Source organism: Pomacea canaliculata, linkage group LG9, assembly GCF_003073045.1.
Source record: "Pomacea canaliculata isolate SZHN2017 linkage group LG9, ASM307304v1, whole genome shotgun sequence".
Lineage (NCBI taxonomy): Eukaryota > Metazoa > Mollusca > Gastropoda > Architaenioglossa > Ampullariidae > Pomacea > Pomacea canaliculata.
In genome coordinates, this window is record NC_037598.1 from 9,456,919 (window position 1) to 9,478,296 (window position 21,378).

Sequence of the window (21,378 nt, forward strand, 5' to 3'; positions counted from 1 at the left end):
TCGGTCTGTAATACATGTACTGGATTTGGAATCCACTCCACGTTCTCACATTTATGATAAACGAAGAATAAACAATTTTAAAAAAATCACCAGACTGGTACTGCATTTTTGCTTTGCTTGCAAGATGATGATGATATGATAATAATCATGAACGTGCATTTATACGTTATACGGGGATTTACGTTCATGATAATAATAATACGATCCCAGCTCGACAACTCCGCTCCTCGTTTGATGATAGTCTCCTTATTCGTCCCATGGATGCAAGTTCGTGCTGTTCCTGTCACCAAAACAACATATTATATGCATGACCACAGGATTTTTAGTTATTGTGCAGCGAAACAATTATAATAATTTTGGCAATATTTACCATATGCAAATGTACATTGGTAACATTTATACATTCATATATTCCTACTGGGGCTATACATGTAGAAAGACATAAACAGATATTATCGTCATTTAACCAGTGGCAATCACTTCGCTGATTAAAATTTGTAATGTATTCCAGCATATTATAATTGTAATACAGATTTTTTTAAGCTTCGAACATGTAAAGAAATGTGAAATTTAAGTATGGTGTGAACGTTCATAAGAAAGGTTTCAAGTTGAAAGCTTTCAAAGTTTTTTTTAATCACTTGCAAACGAAAGAAACGAACGAGAGCCTATGGCCCTCTGAGCACATCTGTCATCGTTTATAAAGAGCGGCACATAGCGCCTGTGCCATTTGACTTTATTTGTGAATCTCACGAGCATTCTTCTTCGCAACCATGAGGCCACGGACTTTATACACGTCGATCAGCGATGATGCCCATGAGGTTTCATTTTGAGTTTCCCTTTTCTCAAATTTCCCCCCCCCCTCCATTGTTTTCAGCAATTGTCACACAGAGTATTACTGGGGCTATAGTTTTTTGGCCATGCACCTATATTTTTACAACTTCAGCTCGTTTCTTTGAAGAAAAAAACAAGACAAGAAAGGAGAAGAAGCGGATGGGGCAGGGGGGGGGGATTTTGTTTCCATGGAAATGATTTAAACTATTTGAATCAAGCGTTAACCAGAGAGATGGTGACAAATATTCGAGCAAGTTTGGCAACATGACGGTTAAGAACAGTTTAGAAATGTTCGATCTGTAGTTGGATACACCTGCATGGTTGTACTGTGAACTCCATCGACTTATATAAGTAAAAATTTCGCGTAAGCTCGCCATGGCCCATTCAGTGGCTGAAAAACCTCAACCCATCAACGATCGACTGATTAACAGATTTAGCACACAAGCAAATGAGGATGGCGATGGGCTAGGTCTTCTGTATCTACTTATATATCATTTACAATCCACGGTCCCTATACTATGCATACTAATGCACAGATATAGATGCACACATCCTTACAACAAAGTATCGGGCGCCGATTTGCCTCCCAATGACGGTCGAGTAAGAAATCAGGACGGGTGCACGCCTTTGAATATCTACACGAATCTCACCGATATCTACAGGCCTGTGTATACCGGCGCGTGATACCAACCATCACATTCTCACCGCGATGATAAGAGGCGAGCACTTGTTAAGTCAGCATGTGACTGGGACTGGCGCCCGTGACGTTTTGATAAATACTTTGTGATCTAGTTGCGGCCTACATGAAGAGAATTAAAGTTGTACCGTCTATACTCCTGCATACATTTGTAGTGGAACCGAGGACACGCTTCCATCAACTGAGAACGAAATAGGTAAGTCCTGGTAGATTCTGGTACAAGCTTGGAGCGATCTTTGGTATAAACACAAAGGTGTAAGTTTGAAGAAATTTAGTAATAACTTAGTGCCATACTGGACATGCTGGTATTTTTAATTCAAGATTCGCCGATAATAATGCATATATGTATATAAAATACTTTTCAATTATTTTTACTATTCGACTTTTATAACTTCAGATAAGTTCTTAATGTTCTCTCATCTCATTACTGGAATACCTTCCGAAGGACAACAATTAAAAATATAACAAATGATAATTCGCTTTGTACATCATTAAGCTGTCACAAAGGGCGAAATGACTGAACAGTTATGATTGGAAAGATACTTCACTTTGCAGTAAAGTGTTTTATTTAAGCAAAATACATGTTTGTACGTGATTAGAGAAGACCTTAAGTCCTGCAAATCACAGCAGAAGTGTGAAATTATATATCTATATACAGTCAACGAAAAGCATTCCCGATATATGACATGATGAACAGCTACGTTTTTTCATATATTTTATCACGGACGTATATTTTATACAAAATACGAAAGTAATACTGATAATAACAGCTTAATATTTGTGTATAGATCTCTGGTTGCTGAGTGGGCGATTGTCATCAAGCTCATTTCACAATACGAACTGAAACTTATATACATAGATAAGAGTACAGTTAAAGAAAGAACAACTTTAGACTACAAGTTTTGCTTTCTGTTCATGAACTATATACAAATGTCAACAGATTAAAAAAAAAAAAAAAAAAGACAGTTGTAAATTTTAGCTATTTCTGCAGCCTTCGATGTCTGTCCAACACGTCCACGCTCACAGCATCATTCGTGCTCCTAATCTTCAAGAAAACCCGGCCCGTGACTAGTTGACCCGACCCAGTTACATTATCAATTTCTATAGCCTGCCGGTGGCACGTGCTTTTAAAATGATTACACATCTCATTGTCAATCCTGATTACCTTGTCAATGGTCTGATAAGCAGCAAAATCATACTGGATTATGCTGTCGTGTTATTAAGGATTATGGATATTTTTATTAAATAGGTTCTGACAAAAACATATAACCTATGTATCCCTTTAAAAAAATCAGTGTTGGCTATAGTGAGCGTAAGTCTTTTTTGTAAGGAAAAGAAAGGAGAAAGATAACTATTTATCTGATAGGTGAAAGAATCTCAAAGTATTGTGAAATGCAAAGGAGTTTCACAAGACATGAAGAAGATCGCCAGAGATTAAACTATACAAGAAAGAGAGAGAGAGAGAAATTAAACTGTTGGAGATAATTACTGCACTCTAGCTTGGAGTGCATGCGAACTCAAACTCCAGTACACTTACTTGCTATAAGCACATGAGATGCATACTATTATTGACTCCATGATTCTCTCTTTTAGAATAAGCATTATTAATGTCCTGTCACCACCGCTACGGAACTCTTAAAATCCATCACTATACCTTACACCAGAAAAGATAAAACAAAATGTCCCATCATTGATATTTGTAGTGTATAAAGTCTGTCTTTTACGTTTTACTACTACTACTACTACTAAATTGTCTAGCGCAATATCTCAGCCAAAAGGCAAGCTCACTGCACTGAACAGGATCCACGAAATAGTAACAACTAATTATAACGGGGAACAATACGAAGACCCGCTGCGTTCCGGCAGAGAGGTTTTTATCAGTAACATCACATCGATAAGATATCAGTTTGTGGTTACATTCACATAACAGCTATATGTCAGCCATAATTCTGGCTTCAATCAAGTACATTCAGACGGCAACTGTATATCAGTTACCTACTTCTTATTACAGCTAAAACTATTCATCTGATTGCGAATACATATACGTTTGAGTTTATTTTAGGTCTTTAGGTCATTAACAGATTAAATTACTTAAACCAATTATCAGAGTGACCTGAACATGTGATAGTCCAACATAGAGCACATTTCCTTTAGTAAATGATAACTTTATTTTAGTTCCTTGTTCTTGTTAGGTCTTCATGCTATAATTATTTTACTCAGCATCGAACATATAACCTGTTCATTTGTCTCATAGGCCCTGTGAAATCTTTCTCTAATTTATTCAGTCTCAAACATCCCAGCTTTGTTTTAGTCTTCATGACGAACATTAGTATCGGCACATGTCTGTCCCAGGTTTTGCTCGCTCTGTTCTTGTCCCCTTTCCCATCGGTACCCTCCTCCCAGGGCCGTGCTTAGGGGCAGGCGGACGAGGCATCTGCCTAGGGCCCCGCGCTTCAAGGGGCCCCGCGCTACACATGCGCTACTACAACCTCAACTACGACTGCAGACTGTAGGGTTCCCTTCGTTGTAACCTATTGACAAACGTTACAAATAAATTAATCGTAGGCTTATGTTGTAATGTGTATGCAGCGTGCTGTCAATGATAAAAGACGAGATATCCCTGAGGAAAAAAGTGACTTTAGATCCCAACTAAAACCGTGTGATCGTGGCGTGAGGGCCCCGCACATGCCCTTTGCCTCGGGCCCCGCGGGGGCTAAGAACGGGCCTGCCTCCTCCCATGCCATCTAGAATAAGCATATGTTGGTTCTCCTTTGCCAGTATCACAGGCACTGATTTCTCATCGTCTAAGGACTGTTTGTTGAAGGGGGTATGGTTATCAAAGATAGGAACTACAAAAGATGGTGTTTGTCACGGGAAGACAAATGTAACGAGGTCAGTGTCAAATATGACAGATTTTGAGTCGTTGAGCCCTTCCCCCTAGTTCAAGGGAATATGCCTAAGCGAAATAAATATTTAATGAGTAAACCACTTGTATTTCATTCTTGTCTGGTCGGTTTTTGTTTTATTTCTTCTTTCCAACGTTGACTTTTCTTAATTGCTATCTCATACAATTATTACTACGTTTATGCCAGTGACTACTCCTGATGTCAACTTTCATGTTTCTTGTCTTGGTATCTTAGGCTTTTCCCCATTCGGACTCTTAATTTTGTTTCTCTCAAAAGTCAATTCCATTTAAACGGTTATTGTGTTTATCGTGTTTTCAGGTGCAACCAGTTTTACACAGACAGAAGGCTTTCACGCGTACCTGGGTTTGTTCAGTGACGACTAACCAGGTCTGATGGTGTGAGAGCTCTCACTTAAACGACAACTGTACTGTACCCGAAGAGCTGTCTCCTAAACTTCAATCTCTTCCCACCTGAACGAGTTTCAACCCGAAGACCTTCGTCGCCATGACTGGACAAGAGACCTCCGCCACTGCTGTACCTCCGGAAATCTCCAACTCGTGGGAACTAGTCGAGTACATCCACCCCGCCCTACTCTCTCTAGACTACACCCAGACCAGGGTCAAGTTCGCGATTATTGGTGCCTCCTTTGCACTCTGGGCTGTCGTCTTCGTCTTGTCGGCAATCGTCGCTTCTGCCACCTTGACTTACCAAAAGTTGCGATTAAAAGAGAAGATATTCTGGAATCTTGCGTTGGTGAGGGCTTCCTTCGGCTTCTTCAGCATGTTCGTGGGTGCTTGGGCCATCTTCACCCACACGGAGATGGACAAAGACGTGGTTTTCGGCACGACATCCACCAGTCACTTTGCACTTTTAGTCACCGTTGGCTTCTTCTTGTTCGAATGCGGCGCTTTGACCCTGTCAGACATCTTTTTTAAGAGCTTCAGCTTCCTGCTCAACCTTCACCACTGGCTCTCCCTTGTGGGCTACTCGCTGGTCATCTACATTGAAGCTGGTCACTGCTTCGGTTGCAAGGGCCTCATTTTGGAGATGAGCACTCCCTTTTCCGCGCTGTGCTGGACCCTCCTGAAGGCCGGCAAGGAGAGAAGCCTCCTCTGGAAGGCTAACCAGTTCCTCCTTGTTCATGCCTTCCACCTGCGTAACGTGGTGGAGTGCTTGTTCTGGTACATCACATACCAGAACTGGACCTACATCCGGGAAAACATGCCTACGCCCATTTTTCTGGCCTTGTATGTTCAGCTAACCTTGGTGTCCCTGATAATGACCCCATACTGGACCTACAAGAAAACGGTTCAGATGATCAACCCGATAGACTGGAACTTTGAAAGCCAAAAGAGGCCCCGAAACATGAGCTATGCAAATGGAAATGCAGAAACGGAAACTAAAAAAGAACAGTAGTCGGTACTACTCTCTTTCCTAGCAATGAGTCGCACAACAAAATTTCTGCATCTGTGCTGAACAGCAGAAATTTTATCTATCCATGTACTGAGATTTGATGAATGAACATTAAGTTTAAATTAAGTTTAGCTGACTTATTGTATTTTATGTAAGCGTTCACTCAGGTTGTTTGCTAATCTGCTTTGAGCACAGCGGTACTATATAGCTACTATATAGCTACAACAAAAGCATGTTGTTCCTGTTTCCGCTAGAGGACTAACTGTGGACTAGAGGTAATGAGACTGGAAGCAGAGCGGGACCCACTAGGTGCTTTAAGGGGTCGTCAGCTCTCTAACCGACAGTTCCGAACCTTGAGGGACACTTGCAAGGGAGTTTTATAGCTTGGAAAATAAATATAATTTATATAGCTCATTGTACTATTTAACAGAATTCTCGATGCGATTTATAAGAAACATTTTATTGGCCTGTACCCACGATCAGACCTGTTTAAACATAAGGTGAAATATTGCATGGGGCGATGGAAGATGGGGGAGGGAGCAGAGATAGTGTGCGTTTTTTTTAAATTTTAACAAATGATATTAGCTTTGGAAAAATATACTGGTTAGTCATCTACATATTTTTTACACATTTATCTACAATTACTGATGTGATGATAGATTTGGGCTTAGTTATCTTTTATCAACTGAAAACTTAAATAACATTCTAGGCTTATTGTGATATCGGTGATGGTTATTACGGTTTGACTCGCAGGCACACGCCGTATTGAAAAACTTCCCATCCCCAAAATGAATCCCGAATAACTTTTAATCTTCATTGTCCGATATAACTTATTATACAATGTATCACATGTTGCGTAGTCACTCATGCTTGGGATTATCAGCACTTATCATCAGCTTGCGAGCTTCTCGTCTTTCACTATGTCCTTACAATGTTGGACAATCATCATTGCCCTTTGAAGCCACAGAAGGGGGTGGTGGTGTTATTTTACGCCGATCCAGAGTCCAATCCACAGAAAGCTCGAAACAAAGTAACCTCCTTTCGGTTTTTTATGGCGTCTGATACTTGGAGTAGAAAAACAGCATGCATCAGTGCCTCCAGTTTGTTAGGCCTAGAAAAATGGGCAAGGGGCGCGCTCCTGTCTCTGAACGGCCCGCCCGCCAGTATATATATACTATATATACAGTATTAGGTAAAACTGAGTTAACTATATTAGTCAGGCCCTCCAAAACCATCCCAATTTCTGATGCGACCCCTTGGGAAAATAAATTGCCCACCCTTGGTCTATGATTAGCCGATCTACCCAGCATATGCAGGGTAACAAACTGAGTAGATATATTTCCCAAATGCAAGTCCTGACTAGTAGAGAGTGAAGTGATCAGTAATGTAGCATGATGTCATCCTGTATCAGCAATATTATTAACATGTTATCTTACACAATTCTGGCATGGATAAATAACCCAGTTGTGAATTTTAACTCGTACATTTTTAATAAGAGATTATCATCGCTTTATTAACTTTATTTTGGCAACTATCTGGTGAATATTGCACAGTAACGCTGCGCTTGGTTCTTTGCCGCACCTAAAATACTCAGTCTTGATTACAAAAAGGTACTGCATTGAATCCCGAGATTTTATGACAGTAATAATTAAAAACAAATTGTCTACACCTCACAGAAACTGTTTTTATTTTCTGTCAAGCGCTCCCCAAGGACTATCAGGAATTTCTTTTCACAATACTTGCTGCCTGATTTGAAACAAAATTATAACACGTTAAACAAGTCATCAGATTTACTTTATTCTCACCATCCACACAATGTTTTGCAATCAACATTCATAAACCACGAAGATCCAAAGATTCATTTCATTCTTCATTGTGAATCTACAGAATAAGATCAGCTGTGTCCATTGCACCCATATCAAAATTCACTTCTTAACAAACAGCCAATTGGGCATTTGTAGTAATCACAAGATTTTTAGAAATATTTTTCGAGAGGACACTTGCTCAGAATCTTTGGAAATATCATTGAAATTAAAGTATGGAGCTGTTTAGGAATAGTATACTTTTGATGTTTCTGGCAATTAGCTTAAGACCTTTATATTTTAGAATAATTAGCCTAAGGAAGTAAACGGTCATTTTTCTGATCACCCTTACTTGTCTGTGGCACTTTACCCCATAATACACAAACTAACAACCTTAAGCATAGAGAATATTTTTCTTATTAAAGTTACTGTGCTTGTGCAAAAGCAAGAATTTGTTCACATGATCATCAGTCACTGTCTACAACAGCACATAAATATTAGGTCTGGCCAATCCAAATGGAGTGCATAATTTGGTATTCATTTGTCAGTACACAGAAGACCATCTACTCTAGTATAAGCAAATAACCAGGACCATGAAAACTTGTCAGAATATCTGAAAAGCTAGAATTTTCACCTGCAAATGTAGTTGCAAATGTAAAATACTATGAACTTCAGATTTAATAGTGTTCAAACAAGAATGGCATAAAGAAATTCTCTCGCTATGAAACCATTTGCCAAAGATTTTCAATTTTAATTACTCTTGAAGTAGCGGTTCTCTTGTTGACAAAATTTAGTAATTAAAAGAGAACCACGAAATGAGCTTAATGTATGAGCACATACAAGTGAATAAAATAAATAATAAACAATGAATAATGAATCATACATTGCATACATTAAAAATGTTAAATTTATATAGCCAAGTACCTAGCTGCTCTTTCCATTACACTGAAGTCAACAGACACATACATCCTTTCACTGCACATCAGTTTATCACAACAGACACTAAAAACGTTAACAACTTTTTACAGTCCTTCAAGGAAATCACTGTGTACTTACATTTAAACATAGCAGAAAACTTTAACATCATAAGGTTTCATTTCCCAAACAAACACTCAGTTATACATCAAGTGTCAACAGCCAAACTCAGGTCTTTGCAGATAGCTTTTTGACTAGGCCTATGTTACCTAGTCTAAGACCAAGGCGAATAGCATCCTATCCTACAAGTGAGTGCAAAGTCTTTTGCATGAACCTTCCCTTTTACCTATGTACAAGAGAGACAGAGAGAGAGAGTTGGGACAGTCAAAAAGTAAAATAAAAGATCCCAGCAAATGCTGTGGCTGTTCAGGAAGTGCCGGACCAAGGCTTTACAGCTCTCCCATCATATTGTGCAGCAAACAGTGCTACACTGCAGACAGCAAATGCTTGGTTTGTGACCTTTAAGCTTGGGACTTCAATGGGATGTGAACTTGGCAAATATGTATGAACAAATATCGTACCCTGGGACAAAGATGCAGACGAGGGTTTTTAGAATTAGTGAAGATAATAATACCTCTGCATTTTTTAGATCCCATAGAAACATGATAAACAGTGTTTCTGATTTTGCACATGTAAGAAATAATGACTTTAAAAACTTCTTTAAAAAAACTATATAAAAATGCACACAAAAATTTCATGTGATACATAAACGAAATCCCTAAAAATAAAGGTCACTGCATAAAGGAGATGAATATATTGCGTGTCAACCATGCTAGGATGCAGGTGACACGCTAGCGTCCTCATCCACCACCCATAGGAGGTGGGCTTGGTGCACCTGCAATGAAATAAACATGAAACAATCAGATAACTATGACTGCATGTTGACAATGATAATGTAAATAAATTATTTTTCCCTGTGGATTATAAATCATCACAGCTCATCAACAAAAATATCAGTAGTCTCTCTTCCACATCAAAAACAAACCAGTTATTCATCCACTCATCAAACAGCAATTAATAATATTCAAACTCAAACACACAATATGTCTTTACAGTTGGAAAAAACAAAAAGTGTTGGAAAACAACATAACACTGCTGCAAAGAAGGCAGAGTACATAAGAAAGTAAAGGTATCTCAGAAGTCAAGTCATCTAAGAAATGATGTGCAAACTAATGAGTTAACTTTACATTACCCAGTTATGAAAAACTGAAACAAAAGAAAACTCTTAGATTTCCCATTGCTTACCCCCGCCTCCTCCAAAGCCACCCATTCTTCGTCTTGGGCCTCCAGGTGGCCTGCAATGAGGTAAGGTAAATACCAGACATTGCACAGAAAATATTTTGAGCAAGTCATTGTGAAATCAACATTAGCTATGACAGATGTGTTCCCCTAACACAATGATTATGCAAATTTGGATAATAAAAACAAATTTTAACAAATGTACCGAATAAAATATATTTATTAACAGCTTCTTCACACTAAATTGGCTTAACACTAGACATAAATATGATAGAATATCTCTTAAAGCTAAACAGCAAGGACTGGAAATTAAGATATTTTTCTTTTTGCTCTCAATGGCTCATGACATAAGCTCACCCTCCTGGACCACTTCCTGGTGGCCTGTAGTCTGACGTATACGCAGAACCTCGTTTGGACATGTTGGGCTATGTATATCAAAATAAATTAAGAATTAATTTAAATTCAGCAAAACAACACTCTTGCACTGTGATAAAACTTTATTTTCTTAACAAAAGAAAATTCTTCTTCATGCCAATTAGTTCCAAACAATTTGTTATTTGTATGCATTATCACTCAATTTAGGTGTATTGCAGGGCAATGTGTGTATGCAGTCAGAAGACACATAAAATATAGCTTATTAGCATCCATTCTGCCAAAACCACTAACCAGAACTAGTTATGGAAAACTTAGAGTATAAATGTACTCACATTAATCATTGTCTGAAAGCTGTAAAAATAAAATTAAAATGCATCAATATAAACCGAGTTACTAAAGCTATAATAGATATTAACTAGTCAGCCACTTGCTTTTAATACGACCGCATACAGATGTGGTCAAATAAAATTACATCCTCTTTGTCAGTCCTCTCATTTATGATTCTTTTTATACTGCAAATGGTAAATATGAAAAATGCTTCAAAATAGAGAAAAAAAATAAATAAAAAGATGCTAAATGCCTACATCTTTGCCAGATTTTTGACTTTACAGTTGAAACCTTTTCTTTGACATTATGTACTATATTCCATTAGTTCCGAATAAAGTCACAACTCCAGTCACAATCAGTTTCAAGTTCTTAGTCTAAAAAAACATAACTTCTTACAACTTACAAGAGGACAATGAAATTGATGATTCCCCAAAATATATCTGGAATGAAGGAAAGCCGCCATCGTGACTTAGAATTGAGGATCTGACCTGGGGAAAAAAAAAAACCAGCTGATAACTGTACTGCGAATGCATACATTATAAATAAATAAATCCTCAAAGGTTTTTAAATTATGCTACTTTAAATATCTGTATTCCACAAAACATTGTACAGATATTTAAGGCAAGGTGCTGCAACGGCAGAACAGTCACAAGTACAGATAGCACTGGCAACATATTTACAGTTTAGGGGCGAAAAGATTCTATACTTCTATCATGCAGCAAAGATGTATTTTACAATCTTTTGGCTCTTACGAAATCAAACTTTTCACAAAACAATTTAGTAGTTGATGGCTTTAATCATATACCTTATAATAATTAATTTGGTGAAAAATGTGAAATTCAACGCAGAATCACATCTAATGGGGTAAATGTATAATTCCGGTAACAAGAAAAAACATGTGAAATGTCTAACTCGAGCAGACAACAACAAACTGACACATTAGACACATTTGCATCGACAAAATCCCAAGGGCTAGACTTTACGCAGTCACCACTTCAAACTATAAAACTTTAAAAATATAATGTAGGAATAAAAGCTCAGAAATAATGCTATCTAAAATACAGAATTTTATTTTATACCCACCACCAGACACGTAAACCATGCTGTGGACGTGTTGTTCTAAATGACGAAGCTTTTCTACCGGAAGTTGTCAAGAGAAAAAAACGTGGTAGTAGCCTCCCTTAGATGAGCCATTTCTTCCTCCCACATCCCCTCACACCATTGCTACCGGTTTGCGAAGCGCAAAAACACATTCATACCTATATTACCCATTTATCATCTGTTGGCAGACAAGCAGTCTCTTTCCGAGAAAACTTTTAATTTTTTTCTTGAAAGATACTGAACGATATAGCTCGGAATACGATTTCAAGTTTGTTTCGCTTTGTCGACCAATCACGAGCGACAAAAGGTTTTCAGAAAGATAACTCTTGAGAAAAGAGCCAAAGGTGAAAGTAGGCATCGTTAAAGTCTGTGGTAGGAATAGCTATGGCCTTCCGCTGTCTGAAACAAGTCATTTTTTCAGGAAAATTTCCTTCGCGCCATTTTCTTGGCGGTCCCATAGCAGTCCGACAGAATAGCTGCCAGACATCCGAAGACGAATTTTGCGTGAACTATCTTGATGGAGACAGAGAAGGTGGAAACAGAGTTTGTGAATTATAAAAATCGGGCATGGACACTTGGGTACATATAAGCTTATTTACAAACAAACGCAACGAGAAGAATGTAATGGAAGTCATAAAACACACATTTTAGAGTATGTATATATGCATATTTATGAAAGTTTGATATCCAAGGTGTTTCAAAATATTGGGAGTAGGTAATGGTCAAAATATGTATTCAGTTTTGGAACATTTAAAACGGTATTTATTTTTTTTTTGTAATCATTATTCACTTTTTTTCTAGGAATTGTTGTCTTTTCCATGCGGAGATTTAGATACAAGAATGCCATGGGAAGAAAAATTATGCAACAGGTATACTAGTATATACTTCTGGCTGTTCAAACTCTAATGATGTTGACTGATTTGTAAAGTATCTATTTAATTACTACATTTTAAATATAATTTTTACATAAAATTAAACATTCTAGGAACTGGAAGAAATGATTTTACTTTCCATTCAGTAATGTATTTTTTATTTTTCAATGTGTTATAGTTATTAATATTGTTGTGGTTCCAAATTATGTTGCCAAATTGTCTTGGTCACCAAACTGTCTATGAAGAACCTGGCACTTGATGTATAACTGAATACTTGTTTGTTGGGGGAATCAGATAAATCCACATTGATTGTTTGATTTTTTCCCCTTTAAATTATCTTCCTCAGTTCATGGAAGGGATGAATCAAGTAAAGTTTGACAATGCTGTTCGTTGTGTCATCATACGTAGTGAGGTCCCTGGAGTGTTTTGTGCAGGTTAGTGTCTGTAACATATAATATGCGTTCAAGTGCAATCTTGTTTTAATTTTATAATGATTAGTGATTATGATATTGGAAAAAAGTGTCATTTGTATATGAAAGTGAAGACCTCCATAATGATGCAGTCATCAAGCAAATGGTTTAAAATTTTAATTCTCTCTAATATCCTCCACTACATTATTTTAAAAGAGAAAATAGTTCTTCGGTCAATATATTTTATGGTATTTTTGTTTGTTTGTTTAAGTCTGGAGGAGTAAGTGTGCTAATTCAAAGATTGTTTTGATATAAGGAGCTGACTTGAAAGAACGTGCACAGATGACAAATGCGGAAGTGTCAGCCTTTGTTCAGAAACTTCGTTTCTCTCTTTCGGAGTTGGCTGGGCTTCCTGTTCCAACTATAGCAGCAATAGATGGTGCAGCCTTGGGTGGTGGACTAGAGTTGGCGTTAGCTTGTGACATGCGAATAGCTGGTATATATATCTATCAGAAAAATTTGTCTTAAATATAAACACAAGAACTTGCAAGTTATGAAAGGTACTTAAGGTTCAAAGAAGAATTCTAGATTTTATTGAAAGTCAGAAACGTATTTTTATAATAAGTAAGCAAAGATTTAATATTTTTTGCTTTTTTCTTCCCACAAAAGAGATGGTTATAAAATATTGTGTATATAAAGATTTTGTTATATACCAAAGGTTTTTTTTTTTGCCATTTTGTTTTGGTGGTGCCTAAGGCAACTTGTACTTACTCAAGCTAAAGGGAAAGTTTTATTAAAAACTAAAAGCATGAGCATGTGGCTAGTAATCGTGTGAAATTGTTGTGTTGATTGATCTGTATTACATTTCTTTATTTCATTATGCAGTAGGAGAAAAAGAAGCTGAATCTTATTAAGAGCACATTAATTTTTTTTCAGCCTGTTCTGCAAAGATAGGATTGGTAGAGACATCACTTGCAATTATTCCTGGTGCTGGTATGATGTTTTGCCTTTGTCTATTTATAGCTGCATGTATTATTGATCATATGTTCATACTGCCAAATTGCTATTTTAAAATAAAGATGCAAGATTTATCAAACAAGAATTAATGATGTCAATTAATGACACATATTTCAAATATTGCAGACAAAGAATAGGGGGTTTTAGTGTCTTTGACAATTTCTATGGACAGAACTAATAGCTTTTTGTTATCTTCTTTACTTCATCATCAAAGTATTGCAATATCAGAAATAGGTTTAAAAATGATAATTTTAAAAGATTGCTTATTGAGTGAAAAAAAGTATATTCAGGCTATTTTCTGGAATAAACTTATAAAGTGTTCTTTTTATGATTTTTTTAAAAAACAATTACATGTCTCTAAAGTGCATTTTGCATTATTTTTATGAATAGGTGGGACACAACGTTTACCTCGTATTGTTGGTGTAGCTCGTGCAAAGGAACTGATTTTTACAAGTCGAGTTTTGGATGGCGTGCAGGCTGAAAAGATGGGTGTTGTTAACCATGTTGTGGAACAAAATAAAGAGGGCACAGCAGCATATGAACGGGCATTGACTCTAGCAGAGGAAATCATTCCTCAGGTTTGTGCTGTCATGTGTTTTTCAGCCACATATTATTTTGTAAAATTACATGGCAGTTAAAGATAGTGCTCTGTATAAATGCTGGGTATATATCTCTTTGTGTGGAAGTTAGTTTATTTTATACATTATAATTTTAGCTTTTTCTTTTTCCAGGGTCCAGTAGCACTCCGAATGGCAAAACTGGCGATAAACCAAGGAAGTGAGGTGTGTCCAAAAATTGAAAGCTAAAAGAAATGTTAAAAATGTAAATAAGTTAAAACAGTATTATGACTAGTAAGCTTCACAACTTAATTCCATGCTGCAAAAATATTTTCATGGCTTTATTTTTTTTAATAAACATGATAAATTGTTTTACAGGTTGACATCAGTTCAGGATTGAAGTATGAAGAAGCATATTATGCACAGGTGAACATTTTGTAGTCCTCATACTAGAATATGCGGGATACCCTCACAGTGTTATTCTGATACTGGGATGAACTTTTGTCAGTCTAACATTGAAGTAATGATAATATTAAGCATTCTCTTTTGATAAATGTGAGAAAAGTGAACAAAATAAGATGGCCATGGAGGGAAAGAGGAAGGGAGGAACAGAAAAAAAAAAAACGTTTGAAGGAGGTTGGAGGAAGAGGGAGCATTGAACAAGAGGAAGGGAGGTGCTTGAGAAGTTAGTTGACTGTACACTGAACACAACACTATTTTTAGTCTGAGACATTTAGGGCTTACTTATATGGTCATTTGTTCATTTTCAGGTCATCCCTACTAAAGATCGAATTGAGGGCCTTATGGCTTTCAAAGAAAAGAGAAGACCAAAGTATAAAGGGCATTAAGGTGTGAGAACTCAGACCATGTTGATGTCAGTCTAAAGTGTGTTCAGCAAAGAGTTAAACATTCTTACTGGTACTTGGGAAAATAACTTTCATTGATCGTTGTAATTGTGGCATTGTTTATTTTTGGTAACCAAAGGTGTTTTTTAAATTTAATGTATGCATTTACCACATTCAGCATTGTTGGTTCTAAATAGAACTATTTTTTGTTGTTGGATGGGTTAAGGTACAACAGATAAAATACTTAACCCAGGCATGACACATCTGTTCAAAAGAATTCTTTTATATCTTTTATAATAATGTAATAAACAAGATATCATGAGAGAGACATGAATCTTTATAAAGGCAATTTTCCTCAAATCTCCCTTTTGGCCACAAAACTGCGTACGATAGTTAATGTTATTGCCAGTTTTCAGTTTCTGGTAAAGATTGCTCAGTACAGAGTCTCTGTTGACACAAACTGCTCAGAAAATACCGAATAGCAAAAGCACAAGCACAGTGGAAGCGCCTATGTCATTGCTGAATGTGCAGGAATTCTGAGGGGATGACTATTCATATTTTCCCAAATAACTGACTTAAGAAGACTGGGTCTGGTTTATTTGTATGTGCAGAGCCAACTTCACTATGCCTATACAATACTTTGGTGTGTGCAAACAAGAGTAGTTTATTTCTATTTGATACCTTCCAATACATATTTTGCAAAAGCAAAAGAGTTTATGTACAGATAGTACAGGTTATAGTGTCTTTCCTGGGCTTGTGCCTATTGTAAAGAAAAATGCATTGCCATGTCTGGCAATACACAGTTTCACTCAAAAACTTCCAATGTCTGTAGTACAGTGCTCTCAGACTGTCAAAACACAAGTATAAATTTATTCATCACTGCCATACTGCACTGATATTTTGGCTTGCAAATACAGAAAACCAAAAATGTAAAGCAACGTTATAACTCTCGAAGTTTCATGTGTTGTAAAACATTTTTGACCTTGCATTCTATTGTCACTTCTCAAATTTCCTGTCAATAAATTTTAATAAAATATAATACAATAAAAAATAAAATACAATTTATATGTCAATTTCAGATAGCATCAGATGTTTTCCTAAGTAATAATTCTTACAGGAAGTATCCTTCGTAAACAGAAAAATTTATTGGTATATCGTACTTATAAGATTTTGTTTTACATGTGAAATACATGTACCTTGTATATAAATGCAGCACAATTCTTAAGACAGGTGGGGAACCTCTATTTGTTCATTCTTCTAATAAAAGATAAAATCACACTTTACCTCTAGGCAGAAAGATTTACCCCCTGATAATGCATAATAACTACTGTATAGTCAGTATTTTAGTGCATTTAATCATTACTATTTGATGAACTTGAACTAGGCAGTACATTAAAAATGTAATCTGAAACAAATGAATGATTCTGAAATAAATTTCATGTAAATCTTTAGATTAAAGGATGTTAATGACATTGTTCACAGGTGCATTAGAAAAAGAGAATGTGACTGTGCTTTGAGAGAGATGGTGGGGTTATGACAGATGTAAGGGTATGAAGTGCTAAACCCTCACCAAAATGCAACATTTCGTTTCGAGAAAGACCTCAACATGATTTGTATTTAATAAATACAGTGTGTATATCAAACAGACACAACTTGACAGAGGTGGGGAGCCTTTTATTCTGGATATTTTTAACATCGTTTGCAGGCCCAATAAAATCAACTTAAAAATTAGCCTGCTTTATTACTGCAAGAGATGTAGTTTCGCCATAGTGTGTTAATACTTTTGCAATGTGAATTCTCCCAGGTTGACTGGCACTGACTGTCCTCTGAGTCAGCACAATACAGCCAAACTAGGCGCGGGCAGCCGACGAGAAGCATACTTGTCTATCCGATCATATACTTGTAAGTGTCCTGTCTATCCCGTCATAAAAATCCTTGCTCGTCCCTCAAAATTTATGTTATTATTATTCACTTAATATAAAGCTATGTTACTACGAAAGAGCTGGTAGACTGATAGAATTTCAAGTCTCTCATGCGGTTGCCTTGGTCGGGCCAGACCAATATTAATGGTTTTGCGGTCTTATACAGACGTTCCTCACCCCTGAAGCACAGATTTCAAATATCTCACGCGTGCAATGCTGTGTAGGTATCAGAATTTAGCTCTTGGACGGTACAAAGTTCTTTGGGCTTAAAGCAGTAGATGTGAACCTCTTAGCCCTAATAACAAGAGCGTGAAACAGATGTACGCAGTGATAGAAAAAGCGAAGTATTTCCTAGCGGTACGCGCTAAAATGCCAGAATGTTCATTATCAGCGACGTCCAGCCAGGAAAGGGTGGGTGAGCTGGGAGGGACACCCACTCTTATTCAGGATGTGCGCAGTAGCGTCAACTGCTCACTTCCTCTCTATCATTGTAGAGCGCGCGTGCACATGAGGTACCGTTTCTTTATGAGAGGAAAACAAGTAAATGGTGAAGGTTGCTAAGACATGTCACTTGACTGCAATCTGTTGGTTATATTTGGAATTGCCTTTTAGCAAACTTTAACTCTAAAGGAAAAAAAAAACCAATTTCATTATTGGTAAGCAGGAGGGAGAGTCTGAAATGGGGATAAATGTTACCGTGTTTATACATAATGGGAATTAGGTTTTGTAACAGGTTGCAAGGGAGAGTGAGAAATATTACGAGTGGTGTAGACTTCGGACATGGTAGTGAACGTCAAGGACACAGACACAACACCTGCACGTTCATGATTAGAAGCGAGTTATATAAATGCGAAAATCTGGAATTAAGTTTTTTAAAAAAAGTGAAATCAGAGCTGTTGCTGACTCAGGATTGAGCACGTTACTTCCTCACTTTTCTGCCAATTATCGCGATTATTAAGCGCCCTTCAGGGCCCGTATTTATGAAGCGAGGGTAAATCTTTACCCTGGGAGCGATAGGATCTTGCTTCCGAATCATGAAGTTGTGTCCAGAATTCGTTGATGCTGTTTTACTCATGAAACCGCAGTTTAGCAAAGATGCATGGGGTTCAAGAGACATAAAGCAATATCCGCAATGTAGCTACGATTACAAGACGCTTTTTCTCGAGTTACCCATGTTGTCCCGAGGAAACGACTTACTCTCGATTCATAACTACGGACAACGATGCCTTGACATAACTATTATGCAGGTACAAATGTGGGAATAAGACCACTATATAAAAATATCCTTAAATACAAATCTAGCAATCCAACTATATCGTTAAAACATTTGCAGATAAGAGATTCATACTCTACAGGACCTATATATACACGCATATAAAAGTTTGAGAAGAATGAACATTCAGCGCAATTTTATTCGAAAGAATTTGATTAACTGTTAGATGTCATCACTACTGTGCACGAACAGTTGTAGTCTACAATCACTGATGTACCACTTGACAACTTTTAAGACGAAAACTCACAAAGGCAGAAAACTTTCCATATATAAACCTCCTCTACTGAACTGGGCAAGCGAAGCGCGATATAGGTCAAAGGTCGCGTAGAAATCTTTGGCGAGCATTGTACAGCCCCTAGAACTGGATCTCTTTTATTTACGTCATCACCTCGAGACGTGCTCTCCACGTGAAGTGCTCCGTCGCCGAAATGAGCGGATGCCCACTTTTCCTTCCTTGAAGCCCAGGCGACAATTAAAATAGAAGGCGGCCCAAGGAACTGAAAGTTTCCCTTCAGCCTAATAGAGCTAATTGGTGTTACAATGCATGACAGACCTGCCGTGACATCGCCGTGGACATCATGACCTGTCCTTGAATCAACCAGTACAAGAGTCGTTTTTTTTTGCTTTTTAATTTTTGACAGGACCTAGAAGAGGCTGAAGGACATTAACTAAGCGAGTGCGATTTTAGATGTATATTTCTTTGAGCAGTGGTGAATGCTTATGTGTTTATTCTCTGTCTTCCCATAATTTTTGTTATGTTATGAGGAAAGTTTTAGCTACTATTTTCGTAGCTGTTGTCAGTGTTTCCTGTTTACTATATGGAGAGTTTACCGATTTAGACGTACGTCACACTGGTGTTTGAGTAATCGTTCGAGAAAAGACGGAAAAGACTAATTGAGATCTGCTGGTGGAGAAGTGAGTCTACTAGATTACAGTTCATGTTTCGTCCCTACGCTCCGCCTCTTCTGTGCCTGCGATGGTTTTTGTGCAGAATATGAACAGTCGCGGTTGATTAAGTGGTGCGTGTCGTGGCTGGTCTGTATATCAAATCGTATTAGCTCTGCACGCAAGTTGCGAACCGAGTGTCGTCGAGATACACGTTAGATGAGACGACTCAGACAGTAAGTGATTCTATAACGCCACCAATTCGTCGGACACCTTACCGTAATCCATGGAAGCACATTCTCGCCCGGAATTCCAGGATCTTCCACGTTATCACCTCGGCTTGAGTTTCCGACACGTCAGCTTCTCCAGACCTCCGACAAGACTCAGCTCGTGAAGCCGGCTCCACGCGCACACCCATCTACGGATGCTTCCACAAGACCGGATTGCTATACCGAGCTCCAGCTCTCGCCTACCCAGGAATAGCACCACAACATCACTGAAGCAGCGTACCCGTGTGCGTGAATGTGACTGTTTATTTACGAACGATTGCTTGCAGTGCGATGGAGAGAGGTCGTGTCCTCCTGGTTCGCCGTTCCTTCGTTTGTGTCAAGGAGTATGTGGATTCTGCGAGGGATGGTACTGCCACTGACTCTGTATTGTGTGTCTACGTGCTCGGCTCTGAGTGTCCTTCGCCAAGTGCTGCTGGACTTTATGGACCCGCTGTCGCGGGTGAAATTGTTGCCTCGTTTTCGAGCAGTGTCGTTTATATTTTCTTTCTGTTTTTAAAATTTCATTATTTTTTCTTAAAATGATGTATGTCAGGTATTTGTACTGTTGATTTCAATATTTTTTGACTGTTAGTTTTATGTCATAGGCTTTGATTTTGAACAATGGAGGTATTGTGAATTAATGATTGCATTATTCGCTTGGAGGTATTATCGTGGTAGTTGTGCTGTTTGTTCTAACTCTCTGCTCGTACATTATTTTAGTCATGATTAAGTGCGTTTTCGTGTTGATATGCAACACACACTATAGTATGGGTTTGTCTATAAGCTTAGACATTTTCATGCCACTTTTTTATTTTTTCTCAATTATTCGTTTCTTTACATACTGAAGCCCCGCCCCTCGCCCCCCCCACAACCCCCACCCCCCGCACACCCGCCATTTTTATTCCATACTTATTAACCCCCCCCCCCCCATATATTTTATTATATTTTTTATTTTTTTGATTTGTTCCATTTTGTTCTTTTTATTTGTCTTTTTTTTTTTTTTATCGTTTTTATGTTTTTTTTTTTTTTTTTTTTTATATTTTCTTTTGAAAGAAGATCCCCCCATTTGTTCGTCATGTATCAAAGTATCCATACAGTCCCCTTTCCACAAACTTTAAGGATTTTATACATCAACAAACTTTATCCGGTTTCAGAACATCAAGAAAGATGTTATCTTTTATTTTAACCGGGGCAATTTAAAAAAAAATGTTCACTTTCTTAAATTGTCCCCCGCGGCTCGGCATAGCGCCACCTGCGGACCGAGTCGCTGCTCTACGGTTATTATGGCAAGGCGCATGCACCTGCTTGTAAGTTACCTTACCTTTAACACCTACTACATTGTCTGCCTTCTAGCCTTCTCGATTTACACTGAGAAAGTCAAAGCCTTAGAAGGTAAATTGTGGATTGTATATCTGGTCTTTGCTTAGAAATGTTTACCCCATCCTTTTAGAGCGGCAACACTTTATTAGTAAATTTTCAGAATGTGTATTATATACAAATCGTCGGTGGTCGACTCGAACAGTGGTCGAGTTGGCAAATAACCGAATTTGCCTATGTTTAGACAGTTTAGAATGTATTGTGCTGGACAAGAACTCTTATGAACGAGAAAAAATCCTGTGCTGTCTAATTCTGTGCAGACCGGGCTTCGCAGATGGTTGTGTG

General features: G+C 37.7%; 3 protein-coding genes across 4 annotated transcripts; 2 read left to right on the forward strand and 1 right to left on the reverse strand.

Moving 5' to 3' along the window:
* The first annotated feature begins 4,763 nt into the window (after positions 1–4,763).
* LOC112571927 (protein CLN8-like) lies at positions 4,764–7,520 on the forward strand. Its single transcript, XM_025251335.1, has one exon. The coding sequence runs from the start codon at positions 4,939–4,941 to the stop codon at positions 5,848–5,850; it is 912 nt and encodes a 303-aa protein (XP_025107120.1). The 5' UTR covers positions 4,764–4,938; the 3' UTR covers positions 5,851–7,520.
* A 102-nt stretch (positions 7,521–7,622) lies between these two features.
* Positions 7,623–11,817, reverse strand: LOC112571929 (selenoprotein K-like). The gene is made up of 6 exons (XM_025251338.1): positions 11,649–11,817; positions 10,969–11,053; positions 10,571–10,589; positions 10,221–10,288; positions 9,870–9,919; positions 7,623–9,459 (listed from the first exon to the last, which is right to left on the reverse strand). The coding sequence occupies exons 1-6, from the start codon at positions 11,665–11,667 to the stop codon at positions 9,425–9,427; spliced, it is 276 nt and encodes a 91-aa protein (XP_025107123.1). The 5' UTR covers positions 11,668–11,817; the 3' UTR covers positions 7,623–9,424.
* Positions 11,818–11,911: 94 nt separating this feature from the next.
* Positions 11,912–16,820, forward strand: LOC112571928 (methylglutaconyl-CoA hydratase, mitochondrial-like). 2 transcript variants are annotated; one of them, XM_025251336.1, is made up of 9 exons: positions 11,912–12,198; positions 12,468–12,535; positions 12,885–12,972; positions 13,265–13,444; positions 13,885–13,941; positions 14,356–14,543; positions 14,697–14,747; positions 14,901–14,948; positions 15,293–16,818. In XM_025251336.1, exons 1-9 carry the CDS (start codon positions 12,051–12,053, stop codon positions 15,368–15,370), a joined length of 906 nt encoding a protein of 301 aa, XP_025107121.1. In that variant the 5' UTR covers positions 11,912–12,050; the 3' UTR covers positions 15,371–16,818. The 2 variants fall into 2 exon arrangements, with proteins under 2 accessions (XP_025107121.1, XP_025107122.1); XM_025251337.1 differs by having other exon boundaries at positions 12,162–12,245; positions 15,293–16,820.
* The last annotated feature ends 4,558 nt before the right edge of the window (positions 16,821–21,378 follow it).

What these genes read in the sequence shown, in the direction of transcription:
- LOC112571927 (XM_025251335.1), top strand. Translation starts at nt 4,939, where the DNA reads ATGACTGGACAAGAGACCTCCGCCACTGCTGTACCTCCGGAAATCTCC.
- LOC112571929 (XM_025251338.1), bottom strand. An exon ending in CCAGGAAGTGGTCCAGGAGG is followed by an intron (nt 9,920 to 10,220) that starts GTGAGCTTATGT and finishes ACCTCATTGCAG; the next exon opens with GCCACCTGGAGGCCCAAGAC. An exon ending in TGGCTTTGGAGGAGGCGGGG is followed by an intron (nt 9,460 to 9,869) that starts GTAAGCAATGGG and finishes ATTTCATTGCAG; the next exon opens with GTGCACCAAGCCCACCTCCT.
- LOC112571928 (XM_025251336.1), top strand. Translation starts at nt 12,051, where the DNA reads ATGGCCTTCCGCTGTCTGAAACAAGTCATTTTTTCAGGAAAATTTCCT. An exon ending in CGATAAACCAAGGAAGTGAG is followed by an intron (nt 14,748 to 14,900) that starts GTGTGTCCAAAA and finishes ATTGTTTTACAG; the next exon opens with GTTGACATCAGTTCAGGATT. An exon ending in AAGAAGCATATTATGCACAG is followed by an intron (nt 14,949 to 15,292) that starts GTGAACATTTTG and finishes GTTCATTTTCAG; the next exon opens with GTCATCCCTACTAAAGATCG.